The sequence below is a fragment of the Ips typographus genome, linkage group LG6 (assembly GCF_016097725.1).
Source record: "Ips typographus isolate SLU linkage group LG6, UJ_Ityp_2.0, whole genome shotgun sequence".
NCBI classification, from domain to species: Eukaryota; Metazoa; Arthropoda; class Insecta; order Coleoptera; family Curculionidae; genus Ips; species Ips typographus.
Genome location: NC_138427.1, coordinates 10,149,499 through 10,170,275, shown reverse-complemented (window position 1 = coordinate 10,170,275; position 20,777 = coordinate 10,149,499). Strand labels below are relative to the sequence as shown.

Sequence of the window (20,777 nt, the reverse complement as noted above, 5' to 3'; positions counted from 1 at the left end):
GCAAGTTTTTTAACACTTTTTAGGCCGAATTGGTAAATTTACGTAAGCTTCAGGGTACGAAATAGCCACCCGTCAAGTTTTATATTTGTAGTTCCAAAATAACATGGTCTAACATGGGCTTAAAAATTTAACACGTGAAATCCTATGTTGCGCGTTAAAAAAAACGCACTGTATATAATTCGTTACACTCATGTGTATGTACAGTGATTACCATAATGATAAAACTTTACATTCAAGGTAAAAAAAGTACTTAAATAGACTGATTACAATATCTGCTTACACTCACTTTTGTCAACTTATTAAATACTAACTAATAGAAACAGCATTATTTACGATGACTTGTACGATTTTGTGATGAAGGCTCAGGTATTTAATTACAAGTTACTTTCATATATTCGTACTATACCGTTAAAAAAATCGATCTAAAATTCAGAGTCAATTGTGTTCGTCATTGTCACAGTTTAATAAGTTAATCCACTCGAAACAAGGGCTTAGTCAGAGAATAAAAGACTGTTATGACACATGGATTATTCTTTTGAATTTGACGGAAAAAATTTGCGTGGGTTGTAGATTTGGCTAAACGCCGAGAAGAATGTTAATATAGACACTCCCAATTTTTTTAAGGACGACCAGCGACTCGTTAAGAAGCAAACTTGTAATAATAATTATGATTTATGGTCGGTCTAACTGTATAAATCAGCAAATTAATTATCGACTAGCCAAATCTTTTTTTGGGCGTATAGAAATGACAAACGTTTTGTGCTTATATTATAAGAGGCTGGGTTTTGAGATAAATGACTTTCCACCAAAACGTCAGTTTGAATTTACCGTTTGATTTATCATTTTGTAGTAAATAATTTCAAGGGTCATTATTTATTTGTATTTTGAAAGCAATATTGTGTGCTATTCTGTATACATTTTTATGTTGAAAACAGTTACAAGCCACAAAAGTAATTTCAATAAAACGGGCATTCTTAGCCAAAACGGACGTAAAAGTGTAGCAATTTGAATACGGAATTTTTCAGAATACCCTAGACTCGGCTAGTATTGGCTAAATATGGTAGACCATTACCATATGAAAGGTGTGAAGAGACAAGCTCGGTTAGCGCACTGTCTCTGCATCATTACCGCTAAGGAACTCGCGGATATGGTGGGGCCCAGATGGAAGCACTTTGCTGGTACACCCACGTGCTATTGCTGATGAATCCACGCAACTTTTAATCCATAGGCGGGTTAGTTTTTTTTGTAATTTAAAATAAACCAAACAACTCTCTAGGAAGGTTAAAAAACATAGACAAACATAATAAAACTTCATCCTGTCCTCCACTCGCTTAGAAGTTAGAAAGAAAATAATTTTTCTTAAAAAATGCGCTGGAGTCAGACAGACAACTGTTAATATGTCAATGGTTTGGCTACATGTTATCAGGAAATATATCAATGTCACGTGACCATTTAGCCAATTACAGCCGACTTGGTCTTTGGTCAAAAATTTTGACATAAAAACTCTATTAACATGTCTATAGATTTTACCACATACTCATGGGAAAAGACTGCTAGAAGTTGCGCAATGTTAATTATAAATCTTTGACTGGTATATCCAAGCAAAAATTCCAAACTTACCTATTTTTCCTTTACTGTACATTAGTGGTTTCCAGCATAAAAGATTTCTAAATTTAATTAGCGTAAAGGAATCCCTTTCACTGTACTAACAATAATGAAATAATTGCGGTTTAGGCCCAACAATTTGCTCGTAAAGTACACTTGGAACTAATTACATAGGAAGAATTTATAATTATTATTTCTTTTTACCGTACAGATACACACTCGAAAAAACCGCTTTTAATATTTTTTTTTTATTTATTCTTTAAGACCAATGTGTTACGCTTATGAAGATCTGCAAGAGTCATACCACGCGAAGAATACAGTTAACAGTCAACTAGACCGACTTTTCTATTTAGTTTAAAATTTAAAAATATTTATTCCTGCATATACACCAGTGATTTTAAGCTAAGATTATAAGAAAAATTTTTGGTAACTATTGGCGTTTCAAGGTAAGAGATACTCCCTCTGGTGATTAGTTTTGAAAACAGTTTCGGGCATTCCAGCTGTCATTTCTCCCTTTGTTTACATTGATTTTGACAGTGACAGTGTCATATTATTTATAATGTTAGGTTAGGAACGTGTTACCCGATTTTAGTTCAATTGGCGCTGCGATCTTAACTTGAAACGCCAATAGTACTCTAACTGGGTGTATAAACATGATAAACCTCACTAGATCAAGTTGAGTTGATCGGCGTTCGTCTTCAGCCCGCCCTGAATGAAATCCTACACATTCTCAATCTATTTACGTGATTAATACAGTAAATGGAAGCATGTATGCCGAGAAACAGTCCTGGTCCCTAAGCTTCATATTCCTGATCGTCGTTTTTCCCGATAAGTACAAAAAAAACGAAACCTAAAAAAAAATGAGCGCTCAACGTAATCAGAAAGTCGTTTGATTGTTATGCTAGGTGGAAACACGATTTATGTGATATTTGAAAATAAACGAAGGTTTTACCAGTATATAGTCGACTATAGTAGAGTTTTCTATCCCTTGTGTGTGTGTGAACGTTGTTTTTGATGTGAACTGGACCAGAGTGATTTAAAAAAATGTCTTGACTTTTCAGTTTGTTTGTTCAAAACATGGATTACCTTATTTATGTTTTACTGGGGTAAGTACAAATTTTGGTAATTTTTCCTAATATTTTAATGCTTATTGGACTGATTGTCTTATGTTAAATGTCATTTTATTATTGAACTGATTTATTGAATAATCTTTGGGAAATAAACTATATTCTTACAGTATTCTCGAAATAACTGAAAATATAGGTATCAATAATCATATTACATACAGAATGTGACAAATACGTCACATTGTCAAACTAGTCCTGTCACATTCTATTAACACTTTCGAATAAAATGCTTGAATTGCTTTTTGTAGCGTGGTTTTTACTAGTTTTTCTTACAAACAGCCCTTAAGGCGTGTTCGGAGGGACGCTATACCTATAAATGTGCGTTCCGTGACGTCATTAAACAGTTAGTCATGTGACTATTTTTTCCAAATGACAACAAGTATCACGAGATCCTCTGTCAAATAACGTCACAGAAGTGCTTTATAAGGTTTCAATGAACATCTAGACAGAAACACTTACAAATATGAACTCTGTTAGGTGGAATGGTTGTGATGACATTTGACAGTTGGCCAAAAAGTTTTAGGGCCAATTACACCGACATATTTAAGGGCACCCTAGACCAAGGACGGTAAACAATAAAGGATTGCTTAATCCAATAAACGCCATGTTGGCCGTATCGGCTCGGGCCGATGACGATTTTTACGTCACCATCAAGTCGGAGATCGCGTATTTTACCGTCCTTGGGTATTAGGAGTCTTTTTTTACTACTTTTTTACAGAAAATTCAAAATGGCGGAATGGAATGCCATTTTGTCTGTCATTTCTTGACACTACGCAATATTTACTTTAAATAAGGTGCAAGTCAATATTTTGACAGGAAATTCAAAATGGAGGCCTGGAACGCCATTTTCTCTGTCATTTATTGAAACTACGTGAAATTTCCTTTAAAATGAGGTGCAAGTCAATATTTTGGGAGAAAATTCAAAATGGCGGCCTGAAAGCCATTTTGTCTGTCATTTCTTGAAACTACGTGAAATTTCCTTTAAAATGAGGTGCAAGTCAATATTTTGGCAGCAAATTCAAAATGGTGGCCTGAAACTGTCAAAAAGTACAACTTTTTTTATTTGTCAAGTTACAGTTGACGTCTCGGTGTCATTTTATGTTAGAATTTCCCGGAAAAGACGCTGGTGTAGTCGGTTTTTTGATATCTCAAAAACTACCAGAGTTAGACCTAAAATTTAACATTTTAACCATTTCTTTGCCAGAAACTCGGTTGGATTAAGAGATACATGAAATCTGTCTAATCTCTAAAAATATTTACAATATAATATGTGATATTATGGTAAAGGAAATTTGACGCCCTCTAGCGGCCAAACGGTGTTATCAATCAACTCATGTGGGGATATTTTTGGAAAGCTTGAAATATGCTCTATCTTTTGTTTTCTATGACATTTTGACGTATCTTGTCAAGTAAGGGAGTAATTTAGGGTCAAAGCAACGAGTGTGTCACAAAATATGTGATTTTATGGTGAAAGAACTTTGCGCCCTCTAGCGTCCATCGTCCATAATAAATCGATGATTATTATTTATTTATTGGTCGTTTGGCCTATTTCCAATCAAACACTTGTCGTTTCTTGACATTATCGCAGTTATATTTTGCCCACCCACACTGTCAATTTCTACCAAAATAAAAAGAAGTTTTTCCTAAAACGAGCAATTTAGTCATCTCTGTAGGTTTGAATTATCCCATCAGTAAAATTGCAAATGTATGTTCCGAGGACACGATTAACTTTTAAAGCTAATTATTCTTCGGTTCTGAATATTAATAATTTCTATAAATGGACATTTCGAATGATTTACCTAACTGCTTTAAGGTAGATTCGCTTAATATAGGCGTGACATTAAAAGCCCAATTTGTTAAGATGTAAAAAGTATGGACGTTTGATGGGTTAATACGAGGGTTAGTTTTTGTTAGCCAGTTTTCTTATCAACAGAATTTAATTTTGTGATTAAACCTCGTAATGAATGGTAACACCTTTTTGTTCTATGGCTATCATAAAGGCAAGGCAATATAAGGAAAATGAAAGATTATAAGCGTCCTACGCGTTCTACTATAATAACGAGTATATTTGTTAAATAATAACCCTGCCATGTTTAAGAGAAAACGTTGGATGCTAGATTTCACTTTGAAATACCTTGCATATCATTTAGCCAGCAATTAAGATGCAATTATGAGTTTAAACCTTTTTTCCTTCGCTTAATGCAAATGTCACATCAAACCAGTAATTGCAGTTTGGATTTAATTTTTAACTGTTAACGGATAATTTATGTATTTCTAATTATTACCATCGTTAAGTTTTTATTGTCTGTGATGCAGTTACGAAAGTGAAATTAGCAATTTCGTTATGGGGAAAGAGCAAGTGAGCTTTTTGCATCGCCTAAAATAAATTGGGTTATAAATATCGTTTGTGCTAATTCCGGATGTTCTGCCGAAACTAAAAGTAATAGAAATTTTGCCAAAATTATTGCTTGCCATTGCCTTCTTTATTAGTTTGATAATTGGCCAAACACGTGTAATGCATTATCTCTAAAATTTTACTCTCACCCAAAGAAAAAGTTTTAGCTCAATTCCAAAAAACCACCATTTCTACAATGTAAACACTAGACGAAAGCCTACTGAAATTTTCGAAAATAGTACAGATGATTATCAAGTAGTGGTAGCTTCTTTTAGGCTAATTCGTATTCGTACAATTAGAATCAACGTTAATTAAGTAGAGACAGATTTTGATAAAACTTCATAAAATAAGAATTTAATCCTTTGTTCTTCAACGTTGTTAATATCAACTGTACAACAACAAATCTTAAACAAAAACAAACAGTCCATATTTAAAAAGGTACATTGTGATATTACTGATATTGCAGCCAAAAACATTCTTTTTTCAAAATATGTAAACATCATCAGGCTGACGCATGAATATACTACCGTGGCGCACTGAAAAACGTAAAAATCTAATTTAAATATTATATAGGCAAAAATAAAATGTTATTTGAAAAACACTGGGTTTAATTTTGTAACGTTGGACTAAAAATATAGCCATGAGAAAATAAACGTGAATTAAAGAGTTTTTTGGCATCTTTTGTATTTTGGTTGACAAAGTAATGTGTAATAGTTATAAGATACATTTTGTTCAACTTAAAAGAAGAAATTGGAAATTGAAAAAATTAAGAGTGTTCCTAGAGGAAATTCTCTGAAAATGATGTGAAGAAAGCTATTGGAGAAGCATGAAATGCAGAAAGATTCGTTGAAGATGAGTTTGGAAGTTCTCTTCCACATGTTCTAAAACATTGAAAATGTTGAAACTAAATTAACTCAAAATGGACTTCTGAAAAACTGTAACCAAGAGTCATATGCACAGCTAACCTGTTCTAGTACTAGAACACAAAGTCACAAACTTCTTTGGAATAGGCACTGGTTAGATATTAAAAAATATTGCAAAAGTGCGTTTTTCTTTCATTCCTTTAAGTTTGTAATAACAAAGTAAATACGGCTTTGCTTGTTTATAAAGAATTGTTAATGCAAATAACTTCTGGACTGCAAAAATAGCTGCTAGTTCGATTCTGCGTTACGAATCCTCTGTGGGTATAATGGACATTAATTTGTCTATTTTGTGTGTGCTAAGTTACTAAATTTATTACTACTTTCCTGCTAAAAAGCCCCCTGGTTTTCTACAGTCAATAAATTAATGTTACCAATTACAGTTTATTCGTACATAAATCAGCCAGAACTTTTGAGAAATGAAAAAGTGTTTTTAAAAAGTGAAAAGCACGAGTTTCTTGACTGTTATATGAATGTTTTGGCTCGTAGAAACACTGTACACGGAAGTATCCCGAACCAGTTGTAGTGATTTTGAAAGGGGGGCGTCGCTGTAGAGCGAATAAAAAGAAACGAAAATTGAATCCGTGGCAAAAATAAAACAAGAATAAACACTAACCGCCTGGCACACTAGCGTTCCCAATCAAGAACCGGCGTCGGCAACCTAAGAACACCCGTACGGGTTAATAATAACTCGGAAACGGGCATCTAGTGCCAAATATGGTTCAATCTCGGGTTTCACGACGGCCAAATCGAGAATAAACCGGGATACGGACGGCGGGAGAGGCGTCCCGACGCCCAAAAATAACTGGACGCGACGCTAATATCGGCCTTGTACGGGCCAGTACAAGCGCGGGCTTTTGGCTTTTACTCACTTTTTACACATTTCATGTTGACACTATCAATAAGGTTCGCCTAAGTCTCTCGATGGCGTTTTATTCACGTTTTTCGATAAATTAACATCGGACCAGAACCCCGAGTGACGTTCTTAGTATTGTTATACAAACTGTGATATTAGGTTTACATTGAAACATGATTGAAAGTAAGTTTATTTTATTTTTTTGTATATTCTAACCCGCTTTATTCGAAACAATAATTATTAGAAGTACCGCAATTTACATAAAAGGCATTAAATTTCCCTTAACTTTGAACCTAAATAAACCGAACATTGCCCGTGTTTTGGTACCCAATTTCTTATCAGTGTAACCCAAATAATTAAATAATTTACGAAGCCTACACATTTTCACCTGCTTTAATTAATTTTAAAATTCCTAATAGTTTTCACAACTTTTTTGATGCAAATATTACATAAGTGGGTCAAAAACTAATTAGTAAATAAGTAGGCGAAACCCAGTTCCGTCTAGAAAGGTTATTATACATTTTTATTAAGTGTGGTATTCACGCAAATCTATGGGCCAACATTTCAAGGTTTTGACACCCCTGGTATATACGGGGTGGCTCCGAATTTAAAAATAATATTGTTTTATAATGATTTTATGTGATTAGTCAAAAAAATGCATCAAACTGAAAGCTACAGAATTGAAAAGAAATGTGGATGTTTTTAAGAATTGCATCAACCCTACAAGCGCAAATAAATAAAATCCATTTTTCCATGTTTAGGTTTGGCTGTTACGTTTGGCCCACTCCTGGATCATTTTATGTCTTCTTAAGCTTAAAACTGAAAGAAACCAAAATTTTTTTAGTGAAAGTACATTAAAAATGTGCCAATTAAACCACTAGAATAGCCGGTTGCGTTTCATTATTGCAAAATGGAAGTCGAGTGCCTTTAGACTTCGTTCTATTTCCGTACCGTTATAATTATGTTCCATAAAACTACTCTTAAAACAAACCTGTGATTCAGAGTCATTAATGGAAACAGCGTTGCGTAAAATTATCCTTTATTTTTAGCCTGAACAAGTAACACAAATAGTTCTCTAGTATGAAAAGATATTTGCATCTCAAGGACTTGTTTTATATACATTAACTCACCTAATAAATTACACGACTACATTTCCTAATTTTCATGTTTACAGAGACGTCTACGATGCAATCGGAAGAAACTGAGGAGACTTTAGTTTGTCCTGGAACTCCCTCCTCAGACAAGATGACCTACTCGAAAGTCACCAGCCTACTTACTGCTGAAAGTTTGGGCAAAACTGAGCCTGAGTAAGCATTTTTTCCAACCACTTGCATATCGAACTAACTCAACAATTGCAGGTCTTCTAGCCCAGCAAAATTCAACACCATAAACCTAGAAGATGATATTGAAAAAGTCGAGGTAGAGTCTCAGAGTTCTTCAACAGCATCCTCAGCGAATGATCACGTCACATTCGAGGATAAGCCCGAGTTTATCCCGTTGCCAGACTTCTCCGCAATCCCCCAAGAAAACCCTAACGAGACTGTAAAAAATTGGTTGAAAAAAATCACCGAAATCCAAAACAGTGTTGTAAAAAAACCGGTAGCACCAGCTCCATCTCCAGCCCCTTCGAGAGTTATGAAGTACCAGGATTTGCCCTACATGGGAGAGATTACCCTGGACAACTCAAAACCACGACGAGGCAGAAAACCGAAAAAAGCCGACATTTGCCATTTAATTTATAAGAATTATGGAACAATTTTTCCGGGGACTCCCAACGCCAATAGTTATTTAGAAAAAATCAGCCCAGCACTAGCCAAAAAAACTGTTCAGGAAAAAGAGCAGGAAGCTCTGGCTCAAAAAAGTGACGTGCAAAACAAAATAATCAGCAGCTTACTGGAAAAGAGACTGACGCTGGAGAATAGAAAATCGGTTAGTGATGAGCAAAAAACGATTGAATAATTTTAATTTTGTGTTGATACTTACAGGCAGCAAGTAGTGAAGCACAGAATGAACCGTTGAATTTGTGCATCAAGGACCTAAACCACTTAAATATAAGGCTGAAGGGTAAGGGCGGACCCTCTACCCCAGAAATCAAGTCGGAGCCGGCATCCGATGACGATATAGAGCAAATCATCGAAACTCCATCTCCTTCGGATATAGTTAAGGCGGAGTTGCGTTTTCCTTCTGCTACTCCAGATAGTATGTCCACTTCTAGTCCCTCTGATACACCAAACACTCCCGAAGGAGGAACAGGAAGGTATGAATGAATATTTCTATTTCGGTTCATTCAAACTTGTATACCTGTGCGGATTTTATTTATATCTGTACCGGAAACTGAACAGAAAACATGAATGAAGTTTAATGATTTCCGTTTTCAAAGTCATCAACGATTTAAATATACCACACTGTAGGTACTGTTATTTTTAGAAATGTTACAAAAAATAATAGATAGTGTTATTATTATCTCAGTAGAGTGAGTAGATCATGATTGCTCAAAAAATATGTTTGGTTGCAGTCATACTTTTGACGTCATTGTAATGTTACTTTATGCTAAGTCTACATGTGTAGCATTTGCCTAAATCTCAGTACAATGCAGTGAGTGATTGGTCAAAAAAGCAGCTTTCAGTTTGCTGCTTTTTTTGACCAATCACAAACTACGGAGTGCTGTGATTTACACAGATACTGGCACATGTGGACTTACCATTATGATGTTCTTAATTTGAAATATCCTATTGAAATGACTGACTCAATTTAATCTTTTGTATAATTTAATGAACACACTACACTAATCCAAGTTGTGCATATAAATGTAAATTTACGTCTTCTGCTGTTTCTCAACTAAGTTTATATTTTGAATTAACAATGGTAGCGCATACTGTAAATGTCTAAATGTTCAATCCGCTTAATGCAATTGAACAACACTTTTAACTCACTAGACCATTTACGTTCACGTCTGTCCTTAATTATTACATCTGAGAACTGAAACTGAAAAAAATGTGAATTGGCACTAGATCTAAGGCTAACAAATGCAAAATAGCGAAAGTGTAGTATTTAATTAACAAGTGAACAGCGGTTACGTGAATTACTAGGTAATTAGCATATACCCATCAACTGAAAACTTGAAAAGTGCGTTTGAATGCAGGTTATACCAATATTAATAAGCCAGTTCTTATAATAATTGGTATAAACATTCTTCATTTGTTCAATTTCCAGTTATGTCTACTGGCCCAACACTGGATTATTCTTGCATCCAGTGGCGTTACAACAACAACTCATGATGTACCAACGTTTGGCCGGTAACATGAACTGCAGTTTACCCAGTCACAGTCCCAGGCCACCTCCCAGCAGTAGCGAAACTAAATCTGAATGTTCGGATTCTTTGAGGAGGATTGCTCCAAAGTCATCCAAGTCCCACGAATCTTCTACCGATGCTAGTCAAAAACACCATAACGAAAGCAAGCCCAAAAGAAACGCGAGTTTAAGCTCGAGTGATAAAACGCCAGCGAAACGGAAACGTTCTGCCATTTTTATACCGCCAATACCCACTGAAAATACCACCAATCCCGCCACTGAAGTTAGCATATGCAAGTTTAAATTTACTGGGGGTGCCAAGCCAAGTTTGCAAGAAAAGAAGATGTTGTCTGTGGATTCAGGAGGAAATTTTCGGTAATTTGTGTACCTCAACCTTAAACCAATTAAGTAATTTTGAACTTTTTTTTAAAGGTACTACAGTGGAACTGGAGATAAAAGTATGAGAGGTTACGAGTTCTTCCCTAGAGAAACCCTTCAACAGCAAATAACCAATGCTCAAGGATCCAGCACTGGAGCTTTTCTTCAAGCCAGTGGCGAAAAAATATACCCAGCACCACCTTTGGAGTTCACTGGTGGTAATTCAACTCAGGATTTTTTAATGACTCCTGAACTTCCTGGATCCAGTATAGCAGCAATCCAGCAGGAAGTAAACAACAGCACTGTCGCAGTAAACCGGAACAAAAAACGGAAGTCGAGAAAATCAATTCAAAGAGAAAAGTTAGAGCAGACTTTTAAAGAAAAGGGATTTCTGATCCAAACCCAACAGTTGGAATCAGCTGAGGGAGCCACTTACTGCAAATTCCGGCAGCTGAGAAAGTTTACCCGGTATTTGTTCCGGTCTTGGAAAGACTATTTACCTGGAAACGTTCGGGAGTTAAGCGAGTCCGAACAAAGGGAATTGCAAGCTCAAGGGGCACAATTACCCATCGAGGCTATAGAGGATGTTTCTGTTAAATCTCCAGACTTAACCAGAACGTCATAGCAACGTACAAAACTGGTATAATCTTGCTCATGTTGAGACTGTTTATTGTGCCGTAATAGTGAATTAAATTCAACCAAATCTGTTGAATCGTCTTTTTTTAACGTTTTTAACCAAAGAACTAGGTGAATGTAGAAATTCTGTTTTTGACAGGGTCAATTATATACGGTAACATAATGGTGCTAACAAATATTACCCTTTATTCAGCCCTATGGGTTTTTAATAACACTTTTTTTGTATATTAGTGTAGAAAGAGACATGGTAGTTTTAAAACGATTGTCTAATCTAGTCGATATTTTAGGAACTTATTGTTTTTGTAGTACTGAGTACTTTGATTATAATTATTGTTAATATAATATCTGGTGTATTATTCAGAAACTTCTTCCCAAACCAAAACTGCAGCATATTTAAACACATTATCGCATTTAATCTCCTCCTCTTGCATTGATTTATTTACTAATAGTTTGTGTTTTTTTAATAGATTACAACAAATTAAGTCACATTTTATGCTAGAATATTTTCTTCTTGTAGTTACTGATCATTACTAAAAACTGCTTCTCTGTCATTAAAACCCTCTCACAAGTTGATCGAATAATCCGTTTCACAGACTTAAGGCGTCCAGACGTCTGGCGTCTGGACGCCGTGTTCCTTATTTTCGATCAAGTTCTTTTCAGTTGCCTGGATTTTGCTAAGCGAGATTGTGCGGTCTGATGAAAATGAGTAAAATTAGCATCCCCGGTTTAAATAGGATAAGCCTCAAAACTTGGGCTATTTTTATGGCCTTAAACAATTTAGTAAGTGAGTTGAAAAGTTAAGTTTTGTTTATTTAAAAAGATATTGCTTTGCAGGCTATTGGCATTATAATTATTAGCAGTGTTTGGTTGGTAGATTATGAGGTATTGGAGTTTTTTAGTGCACCTTTTGCCTTTGGAGTTATTGTTGGAATACTTAACATCATTGCAGCTGGTGTTCTGATTGGTGCATTGATCAATGTAAGTTTGGTTACAAATTCAAACAAGTTTAAAATGCTTAAGAGTGTTTTTAAGGGTAATGAAAAATACGTTCTGCTGTACTTTCTTTTGGACTTTATCGGATTATTCACGCTGACGATAGTTTCAGCCTTGTTCAGCTTTGATCCTGACGCATCAAAAGCTTTTATAGGATTATTTGTATTGTGCCGTAAGTACTGTAACATCTTGTTACACCTGGTTTATCCTTAAAAATCATTGTTTCAGTATTTTACTGGATTGTACTCTACCAAATTTACAAATTTTACTTGGAACTAAATGAGTACAACCACTCCTCAATCCAAGCTGGAATTAATGAAATTGCTTGTAACACCCAACTGAATTCTTCAGAATCCTTTCCAGAGAGAGCAGTAGATACTACCATGGTGTGAATGAAATCGATGACTTAAGAAAAAAATTATTATTGATATAAATCCTACCTAACCCTCCAACCTTTAACCCAGTATTGTAATTTTGTATATAAAATTCTAAGCGGTTGTGTATGAAAACTATAGGCAGTAAAATGATTGTGTAAATCAAAAATGCTGACTTTATGTAAATCTTTCTTATCACTAAAACCGATATGCTGAATAAAACAGAAAAAATTACATTCATATATTTTTATCTACCTTACTGATAAGGCAATAGTTGACATGTGGTTTTGGTAGCATTGATGACAACTTCCCAACTGTTATTGCCTTTGCTAGGTTACTTCAACTTTAACAATTATGTGTGCATTCTATCAAAGGTAAGAGTTTTATTATTTAGTAGTTGATAAATGTTTGTTATGTATATTTCACTAATAATGCACTAAACCACTAAGATTTTGCACTGGCTGTGTGAGTCATACGATTATGCTAAAAACTGAGAGGTGATGGAATACTTTCACAAACTGGGTGTCAATTTTTGACATCATACGTTAATTTACCTATACGATTATATGTAAATATAGATATAATGATGCGTGCTGTCAAAATCTTTTTCGCAAATTAAATTAAAGTTGCGTATGGTCAAAAATAGACCCCCTGTACATAAACCATTTCCCTACGAAAGTCTTTAAGAAAATAACTTTGGTCTCAACAAGTGTTTTATTAACCAAGTTAATCGAAAATAATGTTTACATAAGTTTTGACGAATAATTATCGACTTGTGCTAGTTACTATACGAAGCTTTTTGGATGAATTGTAAACAAATCCAAATCACTTAATATAGTTAATTTGTTGCAACAAATAGTGTTAATCATTTAAAGAACTTTACACAGATTGAATAGTAACAAAGGACAGACATTGGAAATGTGCTGTTTCTGGAAAAAGTTACAACAATGGCAAAACAAAGTTGGAAACAATGGAGGACAGAAAGTTACTTTGGTAGCAGTGGCTCATTTGGTAAGTTTGTTTATAAAGTTTTTTTTACGCGTTTTTAACGCTCACCAGAATGACGAGAAAATTAATGTATTCTCTATTCCCTAGGTTATAATTGTATGGGGTCTAATCCTTACATTTGAAGATATTCATATTCAGCATTATCCGTTTAGCTTACATGAAATAGTCTATGTACTTGGATACTACATGGTCCATTTATTGTTAGTCGCTTCTCTAGTAACAGGAACCTTCAAGGTAAGTTACCTTCATTCCCTTATATATGATTACAGCTTTGATATCAAAATCAAATTCTTCGACTTGTATAATACAGAATGTCTAGGGCTTCTACTACTACTGAAGAATAATAATTCCAGATTCGTTTTAATTGTTTAATATTATAAAAATTGCATTTTTGTCCAAAAATGTAAATTTTTCAGTTTTTGAAAGGTTGTAACTTTTTTATTTAAAGGATTAAAAATACTACAAAATGAACTAAAACCCGCCTCTCTAACTCTTCATGTTACCGAGATACTGTATCTCAAAAGGTAGTTAAAAAAGACTCCTAATAAAAAATTTTAAAGTGCTTTTTTTGCATTTGTTTCACCTAATTTAAGGTTCTTTGGTATAAATATGCCCTTTGCTGTGCATTGGAATCCTTTTAGAGCAAAAAGAAAAAATTTGACAAAAAATGCCATTTTTTCAATTTTCCAAAGGTTCAAATTGGTTATTTCACGTAATTAAAGTCCTTTGGTTAAATATTTGTGCTATATAATATCTGTCAACTTTCAGGCATACCAATTAACTAAAAGTTGATAATATTTTCAGGAAAAACCAATTTGGTACGTGCCTTGGATATCAATTATGTTCATTGTTTTCTCTCAACCGTCAGTTTTGTGGATTCAATCACTATTTAACGGTGCAGCATACTATTTTACAGATAATGTGGTAAACGTGACAATTTTAAGTAAGTTCAATTCAACATTCACTCATTTTGTAATTAATTACAGTGATTTCAGGTTTGGTATGGTTCGGATGGTGGACTGTTATCAAACACTTTTGGTACATGTGGTCAACAAGAACCTATGATGAGAAGATTTGAGGCCTCATTTGGATCTGTTCGATATTTTTATTGTCGCCTTTGTTGTTTATTACCGATAGTGAGAAGTATTGTATATGCCACCAGATGAGATTTAGTACGCATTCTATAAAAATGATAATGTCTCAGGCCAGTCTGGCGCGTTCATTTTTGTGTTGCTAAATATAGCTTTTCTACTTGGTGACTTCTTCGATTTCTCGGCTTATCTTCAAATCAACGACCTCGTGCACTAATTAAAGTTGTGATAACTTTTATGCATTGTTTAGTAACCCTAAAAACGTGTTGTCTTCACCAAAAACTTAGTCTTTACCATCAGTAATGTGTAATTATATTGTTAATGATATATGGGGTCATATGGAATATGGTCAGTGTGGGTTATTCCTCTATTTCTATTTATATCTTTGGTATGGTTATTTATAATCTTAGTTGATTAATTTATATCGTCTTCACGGCAGTAAGGCTAAACATTGTAATGATGTTGAATAGAAATAGCTGTTACCAATCAGGCATGCATGAAGACCTTCCCATAAATAAAATGCTCTTTAATGAGGAAGAAAACATCATTGTATCAATTTGTCATATGTCTTGCATTTTAACTTGTTTTTTAAGTTTATTCGATACATATCGAATTACCAAAACTGTAGAATAGTATTAAAAAGTAAATCTGACTGAACTACAAAGGATTTTGAGATACATCAAATTCCTCAAGACAATGTTGGTGACGTTCTGAAGGTATTTTTAACATCGATAAGCATTAAACGCACCGATATCCAGTGACGTAAATGCTGAGAATAAAAAAACAATTATAAAATAATTGTCGAATAGTTTCCTAATCAACTTTATAAAAATAGCCGGGGATCAAGCGTATCCGAATAGTTATAGGTCAACGCGCCTCCTTTAGCGCCTCCACGTTCCACCCGCCAAAAAAAAACTAAATTAAAATAATTAGGAAAGATAAATGATCATCGGCTAGCACTCTATCGCTGTAATTACACCAATAATAATATGAAAATGGCTACCGATTGTTCAGTTCTTAAATTCCTATTGACCAATACACGTCTGTTGTGCATCCAAGAATGGTGATTTTGAGTCCGTCCTTAACAACGCTCAGTAACTAGTAAGAGTCTTGGAGATTTTATTGTTTCGGCAGGAAATCCGCACTTTTTCGAAAAACTCTGGAATGTCGGAAAGTAAATACGTTACAAGTGGCAGTGGCAGTTTGCACGGTTATTTCAGGATTTTGCACCTTTTTGGTCTAATTTGTGTCCTGCTGCATTAATCAAGTGTAATTTTAACAGTAAGTATTAAAACCACCTTAGTTTAAGTTTTTGACCAAAACTGAAAATACCCTTTCCCAATCCAGTTAAACTCAGGATTAGCAGTTAAACTTCAGCATGACGCATGTAACTATGACCTGCACAACTGAGCATTAATATTGCAAATAGTGTTTAAAAGTCGGTGTGAGTGGACTATCGTTAACAGAACTGCTAAAAATTTGCTTTAAGTGAAACAATTTTTACAGAGTAAAGCTGATATTAAAATTGAGTGAATAGCTGCAAGTTGAATACTTGAATTTCCTGGTCTGAACAAATCTATAAACAGAAAGTATTAATAAAGTAAAAAGAAAACTAGTACCAAAAATTACTTCATTGAATTACTGTGTTTAATAATTATGAATACATAATACAACCACCTGAAGGCATTATAGCCGGGCGTTATCATTACGTCCCGCTTATAACGCCCTGAAACCTTTTTTAATATTAGCAATGGCATTTTTATTCTTTCATGTCATAAAAATTACATATTCCCTACCTTAGGATGCTCTTGACTTTTTAGGTAATAAATTTTCGTTAGCTTTTGCTGCATTTTCTTTTATTTATTCTAAAATTTCGTACAGCTTTTGCCATTTTCACCGACTGACAAGACTATCAAAGTCACAACATTCAGGTAACAGTAAACAACATACCGGTAAAGGTATACCACAGACGTTAGGGAGAGTATAATGGCCATCAGGGGGCCTATTCTTGAAAGCAGGGAACGGAATTCTCAAGAGAAATGTTGATAGAATGTGACAGAAGAAGCTGACAATGGCCAGTTCCTGTCACATTCTACAGACCTTTCTCTTGATAACTCCCTTCCCTCGTTTCAAGAATATGTACCCAGGCCGAAACCTGTTCCCCAGGCTGTTTCGGCCTTCAGGACATTATGTTCCCTCTAACGCCCTTGGTACATAAATAGCTATTATATAGACTTTTTCTACACCTACATCAGGGAGGTTTTACAGTCAATTTCTAAAGAGTTTATAAAAGGGAAAAGTAGACAATTGCTACTGGCTGAACAGACAGAAAATCACAGTACTAATTACAGTTGATATTGATCGTAAAAAGATTGATTTTTATTGTCATTCGCATTGACAGTTGGCACCAAACTAATGTATCAGAAAATCCGTAATTAGTAATCAGAAAAACATGTACAGCCACTGGTCACCAATCAGAAAATGTCACAGTGACGTAAATGAGCCAAATTTGGCTTGCTCAACTGCTGTTCGCTCACATGACTTTGACATTTTCTAATTTACGGACTGTTTTCCGAATACTAGTTTTTTAATGATTTTCTGTGGACGGTAAATTTAATTACTAAGTTCGGTCACTCCTTTTTTCACCAATCAATTATCACGTGACTGCGCTAATCGGGCACAATGGAGTGTCATGTGACGTGACAAAAGAGGACAAAATTATCATCCATATCTCGAAAACCAATGACGATAGATTTTTTCTAATTACGTCATCGTGTTCTACGTAAAAAAGTGCCTTAATAATGTCTTAGTTTCAAAACTCTCTTTGGCTTTGTTAAAGAGTGTTTAAAATGCAGCCTCTGAGGTTTTCCAAATTTTCCAGAAAACGGAGAAAGATAATTTAATTTGGAAACCGGAAATAAGTTTCACATAAAATTCCCTAAAACTTTCCCCATTTAACCGACTCTGTAGCTCTTACCGTTTTCGAGATCCCAATACATGTAGAAGCAATTTGTGACACACTGTATAATAAGAAATCTAAAGTGGTAAGATTTAATTGGCATGGTCACCCAACACATTTTTTTTTGGAACACTTTGTAAAACTATATTACTAATAACTCATGTCACATACACCATAACTGAGCGTAAACAATTCGCAGAAATCTACCGAGCTTTCAATAGTTTACACTTATTTTTATCAGGTTAGACAAATCGCTTTTCTATTACTGATTAAAAATAAAAACATCCTTTTCCTGTATCTCAGATTTTTTCGAACAAAAATAGTTTTTAAATTACGTTAGTAAACAAGAAAAAGGGTTATCGCTTTAAAAGTCAATTATTACAAAAATTTTTTAAATTTTTGTGAACAGTCCCCTATTTGCTTGGCAATTTAAATTATTTGAAACTCATTTTCATTATTTTTTTTTATATAAAATTGTAACCATTCTTTTTGACTTAAAAGAGAGATTAAATATCTCTATTATGCAACACAGTTAAATTAAAAATAATTTATACTATAATAATATAGTCTGATCAGTAGAATGAGTTTTGTAATTTGTACCATGTGTTTTTTTCTGCTTAAGGAACTATCAAAATTGTATTATAAATATTCAAAAAGTTCACCTTTTTTAGGTCATTCACTAGACGTTATCATTCGTGACGATTTACAACTTTTGACCTTTTACTAGCTAATTTGATACCCTGGCGTTTTTGACCTTAACATTTCTATTTGAAATAAAAAAAATTAAGATAACAGCCTCCTGGTTACTACATACAGAAATTCTGTATTTAAAATTCCATTCCTGTATAATCTAATTTAAACAAAAGATAACCATGGTTGGTTGTGAAAACGCGTTGACGACATCAATACAAATTTACGATTGTCGTTATGTAATTAGTTATATTTTATCAATTTTTGGTTTTTAGGCATCATTAAACGCTCCAAAAAGATGCTTACGCATCGTCGATAAAGGCGAACTAAAGTCTACCACGGTTTTATCATGCAAAATTTTTCAAGACAGTATCTCAGTTTTTTTATAGGGAAGTGATAACAAAATTCAAATAAATGGTGACAAGCAATATTATCCGAATTTACGGTCAGGATTAAAGCAGACTTTAAGTTGGCGGATTGATATCAAAATTAGTTAAGTTACTCAACAAATGAGTAACGTGATGAAAAAACGTAATATTTCGTTTGAGAAGGTTTCAAAAGTGACGTCAATAGTTTGATTATCTTAAACTTTCTATACATCAGTTATGCAACCAAGCATACACTGCGGGATTGTTAAAGAAGGACCACCATGGGAGTGAAAACTGACAACTAGTTCACGTGATATTATTGCCATTTGCAACAGAATGATCATGTGACAAACGGTCAGATGATGATCGATATACTATAATCCAAGCCACTCTTTGTGAAAATATAACTTCCATTTCACCGTCTTACTTTAAGTCAAGCTTAAAGTTGAAAAAAGTTACAGTATGGATCAAGCTTAACTTAAGCTTGGCTTAAAGTACGACGGTTGTAAAACTCTAAATAGCAATTCTAAAAGGTAAAAATAATGTAACAGTTAATAAATTGAAAAAATAGAGTATAAAACATTGCATAAAGTACCCGCCTTACAAAATACTGCTGAGTAAAGCAAGATTTAAGATAGTAAACAAATTCCTTATTCAATTTTTAATTAGGCTTGGTATACAAGGAACTATCTAATCAATATAAGGACAGTTCTATAAATACACATTGTTGAAACAACAACTACAAAGTACTACCTGAATAAGGTTTGTTCTTATACATTAAATTGATTGCATCATTCGAAAGATTATGGCAATTTGAGGACATTTTTATTATAATATACTTTTATTTTTATCATTATTTACTTTTTTGTAATGTCGTTAATTAAAAGCCATTTATAGACGCCAATCAATTGACAATGCTCAAAAGGTCAATCGGTGCACAAAAGTTGTGCTTTTGACGTGTTTAATAGTACTCTCGTTATCTTGTGCGGGTAAAAATAAAACGCATTTTTTCCAAAAGTCACCTCTGATGTATATTACAGTTTATATGTCATTATTTCAGATGAACCTCCACTACTTGTCTCTAGTAGTCGTTGGGTTCCTAGTATGGTTTATGGGATATTGTCAAGGGGCACCAGCACGTCCAAATTTCGCGGATGCGACAAACAAGATGAAAGTCTACTGTGGAACCATTTTGGCTGACGCTTTGGAAGCTGTATGTAAAGGAAACTATCAAACAATGAGACCAGGTAATGTTACTCATCTAGAAACAGAGTATTTTTGGCAAAACTCGTTTTTTGCAGAATTAGGTTCGTTGCCAAATACTTGTCTCAATGAGTTTTCCTTCCTCTCACACACAAAATTGCTTTATTGGCAACCTAAGTAAGGTTAGCTAACGTTTTTGGTTATTTCTCTTTTTTACTTTTGGTGTTTAATGCCATTTTTTACGGTTTTGCTAACCTAACCTAACCTACCCTTTGGACCAAAACATATAAATACAGTAATTACAGCTCACAGCATTATTTAACTTACAACTGTTTAAAATTCGAAATTTTCTTCTATTTAATAATTAAATTAGTTACCTACACTAATTTTGAAAGATTGGATCAATTCGAGTATGCAGTTTAAATAAAAAATTGTATCAATTAGAAGTAAAATAATCTTTTACTCCAATTTAACGATTAACTAAACTTAACATTCGCCACTCTCAAGTTTATTCGTAAATATGATAAGGGTACTTTTTAAAATTTCAAAGTAAAATAATATAATCCAAAGTACATAGTTTATGTTATGCTTAGACTACAGTTAGCTAACTGTTTATTTTGGCTAATTATAACAATCTTATAATATTTTTCTTTTTCAGCTCCCACACGTAAAAGAACCTGGAAATCAAAACGAGACCTTAATTCACAGTCTGATTACTCTTACGAAACAATTTTGAGCACCTCAGACCGGAAACGTCGAAGACGAGGTATTTACAATGAGTGTTGCGAAAAACCATGCACGGAAGAGCATTTAAGGCTATACTGTGCAAGTCCTTCAGATAGTACATGAAATGGCTTTGACTTTTGCAACAAGAAAAAAAAAA

The 20,777-nt window shown here is 34.0% G+C and overlaps 4 protein-coding genes and 2 long non-coding RNA genes across 10 annotated transcripts in view; 4 read left to right on the top strand and 2 right to left on the bottom strand.

Moving 5' to 3' along the window:
* LOC145730894 (uncharacterized) overlaps window positions 1-18,046 on the bottom strand; it is a 24,488-nt gene extending 6,442 nt beyond the window's left edge. Inside the window, exon 1 of one of the 2 annotated variants that reach the window (XR_014178697.1) lies at window positions 17,652-18,046. This is a non-coding gene — a long non-coding RNA (uncharacterized LOC145730894). Of the gene's footprint in view, window positions 1-6,663; window positions 6,802-17,651 lie in introns of those variants that run through there. The other variant, XR_014178696.1, reaches the window with a different exon arrangement.
* On the top strand, window positions 1,658-11,550 carry LOC145730882 (uncharacterized). 3 transcript variants are annotated; one of them, XM_081982384.1, is made up of 6 exons: window positions 1,658-2,711; window positions 8,078-8,210; window positions 8,271-8,832; window positions 8,889-9,160; window positions 10,117-10,569; window positions 10,627-11,550. In XM_081982384.1, exons 1-6 carry the CDS (start codon window positions 2,699-2,701, stop codon window positions 11,195-11,197), a joined length of 2,004 nt encoding a protein of 667 aa, XP_081838510.1. In that variant the 5' UTR covers window positions 1,658-2,698; the 3' UTR covers window positions 11,198-11,550. The 3 variants fall into 3 exon arrangements, with proteins under 3 accessions (XP_081838510.1, XP_081838508.1, XP_081838509.1); XM_081982382.1 differs by having other exon boundaries at window positions 1,663-2,711; window positions 8,262-8,832; XM_081982383.1 differs by lacking the exon at window positions 1,658-2,711 and adding an exon at window positions 6,872-7,086 and having other exon boundaries at window positions 8,262-8,832.
* Window positions 11,772-12,809, top strand: LOC145730888 (uncharacterized). Its single transcript, XM_081982392.1, has 4 exons — window positions 11,772-11,988; window positions 12,043-12,186; window positions 12,241-12,373; window positions 12,430-12,809. Exons 1-4 carry the CDS (start codon window positions 11,905-11,907, stop codon window positions 12,591-12,593), a joined length of 525 nt encoding a protein of 174 aa, XP_081838518.1. The 5' UTR covers window positions 11,772-11,904; the 3' UTR covers window positions 12,594-12,809.
* LOC145730889 (uncharacterized) lies at window positions 12,812-14,842 on the top strand. 2 transcript variants are annotated; one of them, XM_081982393.1, is made up of 5 exons: window positions 12,812-12,949; window positions 13,463-13,586; window positions 13,671-13,817; window positions 14,388-14,526; window positions 14,570-14,842. In XM_081982393.1, the coding sequence occupies exons 1-5, from the start codon at window positions 12,930-12,932 to the stop codon at window positions 14,659-14,661; spliced, it is 522 nt and encodes a 173-aa protein (XP_081838519.1). In that variant the 5' UTR covers window positions 12,812-12,929; the 3' UTR covers window positions 14,662-14,842. The 2 variants fall into 2 exon arrangements, with proteins under 2 accessions (XP_081838519.1, XP_081838520.1); XM_081982394.1 differs by having other exon boundaries at window positions 12,815-12,949; window positions 14,579-14,842.
* Window positions 15,632-17,642, bottom strand: LOC145730893 (uncharacterized). The gene is made up of 2 exons (XR_014178695.1): window positions 16,471-17,642; window positions 15,632-15,833 (listed from the first exon to the last, which is right to left on the bottom strand). It is a non-coding gene; the product is annotated as an uncharacterized LOC145730893 (long non-coding RNA).
* On the top strand, window positions 15,805-20,777 carry LOC145730892 (insulin-related peptide 4-like). The gene is made up of 3 exons (XM_081982397.1): window positions 15,805-15,955; window positions 19,752-19,938; window positions 20,553-20,777. The coding sequence occupies exons 2-3, from the start codon at window positions 19,752-19,754 to the stop codon at window positions 20,741-20,743; spliced, it is 378 nt and encodes a 125-aa protein (XP_081838523.1). The 5' UTR covers window positions 15,805-15,955; the 3' UTR covers window positions 20,744-20,777.